Genomic DNA, 8,842 nt, shown 5'->3' with positions numbered 1-8,842 from the left:
AAATATAGGGTCACTAGTATGCCTCTACTTGACTAGCTCATTGATCAAAGATGGTTGAGTTTCCTAACCATAAATATGAGTTATCATTTGATCAATGGGATCACATCATTATAAGAATGATATGGTTGAATTGACCCATTCCATTAGCTTAGCACTTGATCGTTTAGTGTGTCGCTATTGCTTTCTTCATGACTTATACATGTTCCTATGACTATGAGATTATGCAACTCTCGTTTACCGGAGGAACACTTTGTGTGCTACCAAACATCACAACGTAACTGGGTGATTATAAAGGAGCTCTATAGGTGTCTTCGAAGGTACTTGTTGAGTTGGCTATTTCGAGATTAGGATTTGTCACTCCGATTGTCGGAGAGGTATCTTTGGGCCCTGTCGGTAATACTCATCACTATAAGCCTTGCAAGCATTGTGACTAATAAGTTAGTTACGGGATGAAGTATTACGGAACGAGTAAAGAGACTTGTCGGTAACGATATTGAACTAGGTATGATGATACCGACGATCGAATCTCGGGCAAGTAACATACCGATGACAAAGGGAACAACGTATGTTGTTATGCGGTTCGACCGATAAAGATCTTCGTAGAATATGTAGGAGCCAATATGGGCATCCAGGTTCCGCTATTGGTTATTGACCAGAGAAGTGTCTCTGTCATGTTTACATAGTTCTCAAACCGTAGGGTCCGCACGCTTAATGTTCGTTGACGATATAGTATTATATGAGTTATGTATGTTGGTGACCAAATGTTGTTCGGAGTCCTGGATACGATCATGGACATGACGAGGAACTCCGGAATGGTCCGGAGATAAAGATTGATATATGGGATAATAGTGTTTGGTCTCCGGAAGGGTTCCGGAATTCATCGGAAGGGGTTTCAGATGTTTCCCAAAATGTTTGGGTACGAGAACACTTTATTTAGGCCAAAGGGGATAGCCCACAAGGTTTTTGGAAAGCGCAAAAGGAAGTTTTGCGGAGTCCAGGGGCCAGACGCCAGGGTTCCTGGCGTCTGGGGCCAGACGCCGGGAACCCTGGCATCTGGCCCTGGAGTCCGAGAAGGACTCTTGCCTTTCGGGTGAAACCGACTTTGTGGAGGCTTTTACTCCAAGTTTCGACCCCAACGCTCAACATATAAATAGAGGGGCAGGGCTAGCACCAAAGACACATCAAGAAACACCAAGTCGTGTGCCAGCAACCCTGTCCTCTCTAGTTTATCCTCCGTCATAGTTTTCGTAGTGCTTAGGCGAAGCCCTGCGGAGATTGTTCTTCACCAACACCGTCACCACGCCGTCGTGCTACCGAAACTCATCTACTACTTCGCCCGTCTTGCTGGATCAAGAAGGCGAGGACGTCATCGAGCTGAACGTGTGCTGAACGCAGAGGTCCCGTATGTTCGATACTTGATCGGGGGCGGATCGTGAAGGTGTACGACTACATCAACCGCGTTGATAAACACTTCCGCTTAGTGATCTTCAAGGGTATGAAGATACACTCCCCCTCTCGTTGCTATGCATCACCATGATCTTGCGTGTGCGTAGGAAATTTTTAAAATTACTATGTTCCCCAACAGTGGTATGGTAAGTAATTGTAAATTGTGCTTTGCTACCTAACCCATGATATGTTTTTGTTATATCTATGTGGGTTAGGTGTTTCTCATGGCCTTGCATCAAAAGGAAAGATTTCAAGTAGCCTATGTGTGTATGACATCAAGTGGTGATGGTCATCGGGTTTGAGGAGTCCAAGTGCAAGATGAGAAGCCGGGGGTTATATGCTTTTAAGATTGCGGTCCCCCATTGCAATATGAGGAAGCATTTCGAGTATCTTCATCAGGTGTTTGTGGACAAGAAAAAATTCCAACTTGAGGCAAGCACTAAAGTCATCATCAAGCTCAAGAGGAATGTGCAAGGCAAAGGTATACCTTAACTAGATTTTCCTAGTTTTCCCGGTCACATGGTGCTTGGAGGGAGACCGGATTATATGTTTGATAGCCGTACTATCAAGAGGGACTTTCGGGCAAGTTGCTTGATCACGTCGCATGTAGAGAGCTCAAAACTTTTCATGATTTGCATCATTCTTTCTTGTTGACATTCGGTGGTTCTCTATATGAGGACCTTGGGATTTTTCATAGCTTTAAAACAAGCCCAAGATAATCGAATTCGGAGTTCATATGCCAAAGTTATGCATGTTTTAGTTAGCTGCTGCATGTTGTTCTGTGTATCCTGTGGGCACGGGGTTTTGACCTCGTGGGCATGGGGCCCCCATGCCCACTGGCTCGTACCATGTGCACGAGACCCCGTGGGCACGGGGTCTCAACCCCCGTGGGCACGGGATGTCTAGGAAGTGTCCGTTGGAGCCCAACGACTAGTTTTGGGATTTGGCTATTTAAGAGCCCTTCCACCCCACCGTTTTTGGGGTTGTTCATACACTTTCTAAACATCATTTTGAGCCTCTTACCATCCCTTCCAAACCCCTATCTCCCCTATATGTGAAGGAGGATTTGTGGATGAATCTTGGAGTCATTTATTGATTCTATCCATTGCATACCCTTTCTTCAGTCTCCTACTTTCGAGAGTGCATCTTGTGAGATTAAGAGAGTGAGTTGAGCATTTGTTGCTTGACCTTTCATTGCATTGGTTTGAGCTCCCTGCATCAATTTGTACGAGTGAGAGCCCGTGAGTTTATTACTCTTGGAGGCTTCTGCCTCCTAGACAGTTTGGTGATATTCAGAAGTTTGTGAAAAGGCCTAGGTGGCCAAGATTCCTGCGAAAATCTCCTTTTATGATGTGCTCCGGAAAAGTGGGGACATGTGTTAATTGTAGTTTGTCTACACTTATGCATGCATAAGTATAGTCAAACACAAACAATGCGAAGCTAGCCCAGATTTTGTGATGCGCTTGACATCACATTCAACACTAGCTGCGCCACTGGGTTGCAATATATTTTGATGAGAATTGGTCATCTAAAACTTCGATAAGATAATAAAAATTGAAAATACATATAATTTTTATTGCGGGAAAATATACATGATTTATAATATAGTTATAAAATATTTGTAGAATATAAATATATATTTTCACGCATGTCGAGAGAAATAAAAGTAGTGGAGATCAGTACATAAGATCGGTTGACCATTTATTCCCCCCCAAAGCTATGCGCCAAATTTCCAATTGAAATCATGTGAAAACTAAGAAAGGCCGGAAGGAGGGGAAAAAACAGAGCAATGTTCCCTGACAGACTTGCCCACCGTCGCGCCTCCTCCGGTGCTCTCGTCCACGGCTCCCCGCTCGCCGGACGGGCCATCGCTATCGCTTCCGCACCGCCGACCACTGCCTGCGGCCACCGCCACCAGCGGACCACCCTTTTTCCTTGTTGGTCACTTAAGATGCAGTGGTCACCAGAGCGGGGAACGGCGTGGCCACGTCCGCCAACTGTTCGACAGAATGCCTGGCCCGCTGTTCACCGGTGTGGTGAAGTTCGGCTGCCGCACCAATATACGAACGGGAGGAGCAGCTGAGGACGACGCCCGCGCACTGTAACCCTGCGATCAGACGATGGTGGGCGCCCGATGCAGGGCATCTCCAATCCTGACGGTGGGCGCGTCCGTTGTACAACGTCATTCATTCGTAACCAGGTAATGTCTTGATCAGAAGTCTTGAAACTGGAAGGGTTCATGCAATAATCTCTCACCTGTATAATTGGCACCCGTAAATAGAAGGCGTAGCATCGATTCATAAGTTGTTGCTGTAGTGTAGAGTGCATATCCATATGTCTGGGAGTGTTCAATATGGGATATATAGGGCTGCAGTTTTTAAATGGTTAAGTTTTACAGGAGTATATATATGGTGCAGACCTGCAGTTTTGCAGGATTTTGTACTAGTTCAAAGAATATTGCCCCTTAATCTACATCTATCACGCAACAAAGAAAAATTAATTCCCTGATTACAGCAGAAAAACCTGTGGAAACTATTCAGCAAAAGGTCCTTGTGCGATTGGGGTCCTGCATAGCAAAAGTCTTACATGTATATATAAGAAGAATTATCCAACAGACATCTTTATTTAGACAAAAAGCTAAACAAGACACACGACTTAACACATATTCTGTGTCCTCCTCACCCAGCCAGATTAATATGGAGCTCCCATTCTATTGCTTGTGGCACGGACATTGTCTCCTTCAAGAAATCTGCTTATTCTTCATCTGTCTTCCTTGTGAAGCTTGCCCACTTCACAACCACATATACATAGATTCTGTCAAACAGCTCATCAAAGAGTTGAAAATAAGCAATCCTCCATGTCTTCTTGAACAGGAACGTGCAAAACACACTCCAGAGCCCCGCTACAAGTCCCAGCACAAGACCAAAATAGAAGGTCAGTGGCTCAAATTCCCGATTGCTGCTTCCAAGATGACCATGAAAAACCGTACCATTTCCTGAACAATTCTTCTGAAGAGGAGGCCCACAAAGTCCGTTGTTTCCAATGTACATAAGTGCTGGGTTGTCGGCACTAAGGGTGTCAAGTTGGTGGCCTGATGGTACCCTTCCAGACAAACTATTATAAGACATGTTCAAATAGCTAAGAGATGTCAAACTTGACAAGCTTGATGGGATTTCACCGGAAAGCTTGTTCTGAGAGAGGTCAAGAGACTCTAATGACCGTAGGTCGCCAATCTTGCTAGGAATGTTTCCACTCAGGTGGTTTGATGACAAATTGAGATTTATCAATGCATCAAGGGAAGTGATATCCATGGGAATTTCACCACTCAAGGAGTTGCCTGATAAATCAATGCTCACAAAATATGCCAGGGTGCCACCATATCTAAGCTCTTGCCCTTTTGTGATTATTGACAAGAGCGCTCCAAATTGACCTGTTACAGTTACTGAACCCAAATCAGATGGACCAATATCTGTACCAGATATAGGCATGAAGCCCTTCCGGGTCATACCTGTTAGGTTTGACAGATGCAAAGGTATAACACCGGATATGTTATTTCCTGATAGATCCAAATATTGAAGATAACTGAGAGCCGTTATTTCAACTGGAATAGTCCCAGAAAACGTGTTGTGACTTAGTCGCACAAACCGTAATCTTCTGAGCTCTCCTATCCATGTTGGTATCCTTCCATAGAACTTATTCCATGCAAGATCAAGAAACTCGAGACTCTTTCCATTGTGCAGAAATGTTGGGAATGTATCTGATAAACTATTGTTGCTTAATAGTAGGTATGATATGGATATGTTCTCAAAGCACTGAGGAATTCCACCCTCCAAAAGATTGCTTGATAAATCTAGATCTCCCAGCATTTGTAGTTTACACATAGATTCTGGAATGCTACCACCAATTTGATTTGAATACATGAGCAATGTTTGCAGTTCCACAGCTTCAAGATTTGATGGCAGTGTTCCTGAAAAGGAATTGTTGGAGATGTCGAACACGGTGATATTTCCTGGGAACGGTGGTATTGGCCCTGTAAGCCGGTTTGAACTGAGGTAGAGTTCTTCAAACGCCATGTCATCTAGATGTGCTGGCAAGTTTCCACTAATTTGGTTGTCAGACATGTCGAGGTATGTGACTCGTGAAAATGTAGACCAAAACCAATCAGGAATCTTGTCCACTAGAGCTGTGCTGGAAATGTCAAGTTTAGTAATTTCTTGTTGCCACTGAAGCCAGGCAGGAAACAGAGGACCCATTCGGCAAGATGAAAACAGCGCAGACTCCAGCCTGAAGGGAGGAAGCCAATCGGAATCTACTTCAATCTTCAAACTATTGGAAGACAGGTCTATGTTCTTTAAACCTTTTAGACCTGCAAAATGTGTTTCCGTGATCACACCACTAAAGTTGTTCTTGCTTAGGACCAAAGAAGTCAGATCACTAAGGGCACCAATTTCAGAAGGCACAATACCACTGAAGTTGTTGTTGCTTAGATCCAAAGAAGATAGATTGATCAGGGAACCAATTTCAGAGGGTACACTTCCACTGAAGCGGTTGTTCGAAAGGTCAAGGGCAGTTAAACATGTCAAATTCCCAATGCCTGGTGGTACACTCCCCGTGAGGTTGTTATTGGAGAGTTCAAGTCTCCTCAAGCTGCTGAATGTACCTATCAAATTTGGCAATGTTCCCGTGAAACTGTTGTAGCTGAAATCTAGCTCTTGCAAAGATTCCCATGCGCATTCTGGCAAACCCCCCATCATGACTGCTATATCTCCATTTATTTCATTATTGCTGAAGTCTAGAATGTTCAGACTGCAAAGATTCTTCAGGTTTCCTGTCATCATCAAGTACTTGTTCCAATTTGTTGACACGTCAAGGACTTGAAGGGATGTCATGTTTCCTAGTGCGTCGGGAAATTGGCCGGATAATCTGTTGGCCTGAAGATTGAGGTACTTGAGGCTTGTGGCTTTCCAAAACCAACTAGTTGCAATTGAGTGGTCAAAAGTGTTCCAGGAAAGATCAAGCTTTTCAAGTCTTGTGAGATTGAGGTACGGAAGCGATTGATTTGTGCTCTGAAGCGAACAACCACTAAGACTGATAACCCTTAGAGACGGGATCATGTTCAGCATATGAGGCCAGTCATGTATCCCCGAGAGATTTATCCCTCCGATGCTAACGTGCTGTAGCAAACGAAGGTTTGTTAACCAGGTGATGTCATCAGAGTACATCTGAGAGCGACTACCAGCCTGGCCGATGGACAGATACTGCATCTTGGACAGGTTACCAAGCTGTGGAGGCACCCTACCGGTAAACATCGTTAAGCCGGTGAGGTTGAGGTATCTCAGGTTCCTCATCTGGCCCAGGAACTCTGGAAAGCTGCCGTTTGGCCCAAACAAGCAGTTCATGCTGAGGTCCAGGTGCTCTAGATGCTCCAAGGAAAGCAAAGAGTGGCTTACTTCACCGAGCAGACTGTTACCGTCACATGGATCCTTGAACACGTTCGGGCTTGGAGTGCGGAGGCGAAGCCCGATGATGTGACCGGTCTGGTTGCTGCAGTTGACGCCTCTCCACCGGCAGCAGTCCTGGCCGCGCCACGAGGCGAGGAGGCCGGCGGGGTCGCTTGTGATGCCCTCTTTGAAAGAGAGCAAGGCAGTCCTCTCGGCGGCGATGCAACTGCCACCGTGGAAGCTTGGGGGTTGTGGCGCATCACCCGTGAAGAACGAAGTGGCGTTTATGATGGTCAGGAGGAGGAGGACGGCTGTGTGATGCATGCTGGAAGAAGAGCAATACCTTCCAGAGGATGCTTTGTGGAGAACTGCCGAACTGGAGATGTCTGGCCTACGGTCATGTACCGTTCATTCGGGTCTGGTTGGTGCCAGTTGACGAAGAGGCTATGACCTAGTCACCAAAGGCCACTGAATATTGGGAAAGCAGAGTGGGGCGAAGAGACCATGACCCAGTCACCAAAGGTGACGTTGATTGAATGGACCGGTGCAATTGCAACAACGCACTGCTGCCTAGTGTGAACTCTTCCTAGTGGTCGTCTTTCTTGTCTAGTGTGAACTCTGAGAATCTCGAGGTCGAAAAGGAGAAAGAAAGCAATGGATGTATTGATGTATTTTCTATGTATACACTAGCACACGTGCCCGTGCGTTGCAACGGGATAATAAAATTACATACCTCTAGCTCAATATAAGAATTGATCAACACCCCCCACATGTCTGTATTCTCTAGTTCAACATGGCACCCTTTAATTAGAGCCAAACAATTCTTTTTTATTGGCACGTTCCCATAATTTGTTTCAATTATAATTAACCAGCATATTATCTTTTATTGGCACATGGAAGCTACCACTGTCAATAATTTATGGTGTCCCTTATTCTGAACAAGCCGACTTCGCTCGATGCGCGTATGGGAGTGATCGAACTCACGACCTCAAAGACCCGACCACATGTTGCTAGCCACTCAAACAAACGTGTTTTGCTAACCAATGGTCAGCGTGAATATTAAAGAATAAACTGATAACTATGAAATGCCAAATATACTTGGCAACGTGAACAGTTTTTTTTTTAGACCCACAAAAAAAACTTGAACAGTTTTCCAAATCATGATTTTTTTAAAAAATTCCACACATTAAAAAAACGAACAAAAATTTTGAACGGAACATTTGTGGATATTCACAAACATTTCTTAAAAGCATGATTGATTTATAAAAATACGATTTTTTTTGAAGTTGTGAATTTTTTTTTTGGAAATGGGAACATGTTTTAAACATATAGAAGAAATATAGGAAATGTGTCTTTTGGTGCAAAAGTTATTTTCATTTTTTAAACATATCACTAAAACAAGAATATTTTTCAAATTTGTAACATTTATTAAATATTGAACAAATTTGGAAACCCCAAAAAAATTCAAAAAATGGGAATAAATTTTTAAATACTGAAAAAATTGGAATGACAAAATTTTAAAATTTTAAACATTTCTTAAATAGGAACGCAATTTCGGAATTCAGAACATGAACTACCAGATATACTTGGCAACGTGAACAATTTTCTATATTATGAACAGTTTTTTGAAAATTCCATACATTTTTGGACAAAGCAAGAACAAAAAATTTGAACAGAACATTCCTGAATTCTCATACATTTCTTAAAAACATGAACCTTCTTATAAAAATACGAACACTTTTTAAGTTGTGAACAATTTTTGAAAATGGGAACATGTTTTATACATGCAGTAGAATTTTGGAAAATGCATTTCTTTAATGCAAACATTCTTTTCGATTTTTAAACATACAGCAGAAACAAGAATTTTTCAAATTTGGAACATTTTTCAAGTGCATTTTTATAAATCTTGATTTTTTTAAATACAGATTTTTTTTTAAAACGAGAATATTTTTTAC

General features: G+C 43.1%; 1 protein-coding gene across 1 annotated transcript; it reads right to left on the bottom strand.

Moving 5' to 3' along the window:
- Positions 1-3,981: 3,981 nt before the first annotated feature.
- Positions 3,982-7,533, bottom strand: LOC119287965 (receptor-like protein EIX2). The gene has a single exon (XM_037567578.1). It carries the CDS (start codon positions 7,209-7,211, stop codon positions 4,200-4,202), a length of 3,012 nt encoding a protein of 1,003 aa, XP_037423475.1. The 5' UTR covers positions 7,212-7,533; the 3' UTR covers positions 3,982-4,199.
- Between the last annotated feature and the right edge of the window lie 1,309 nt (positions 7,534-8,842).

Source organism: Triticum dicoccoides, chromosome 4A (assembly GCF_002162155.2).
Source record: "Triticum dicoccoides isolate Atlit2015 ecotype Zavitan chromosome 4A, WEW_v2.0, whole genome shotgun sequence".
In the NCBI taxonomy this organism is placed as follows: Eukaryota; Viridiplantae; Streptophyta; class Magnoliopsida; order Poales; family Poaceae; genus Triticum; species Triticum dicoccoides.
This window is presented reverse-complemented; position numbering and strand designations above follow the sequence as displayed.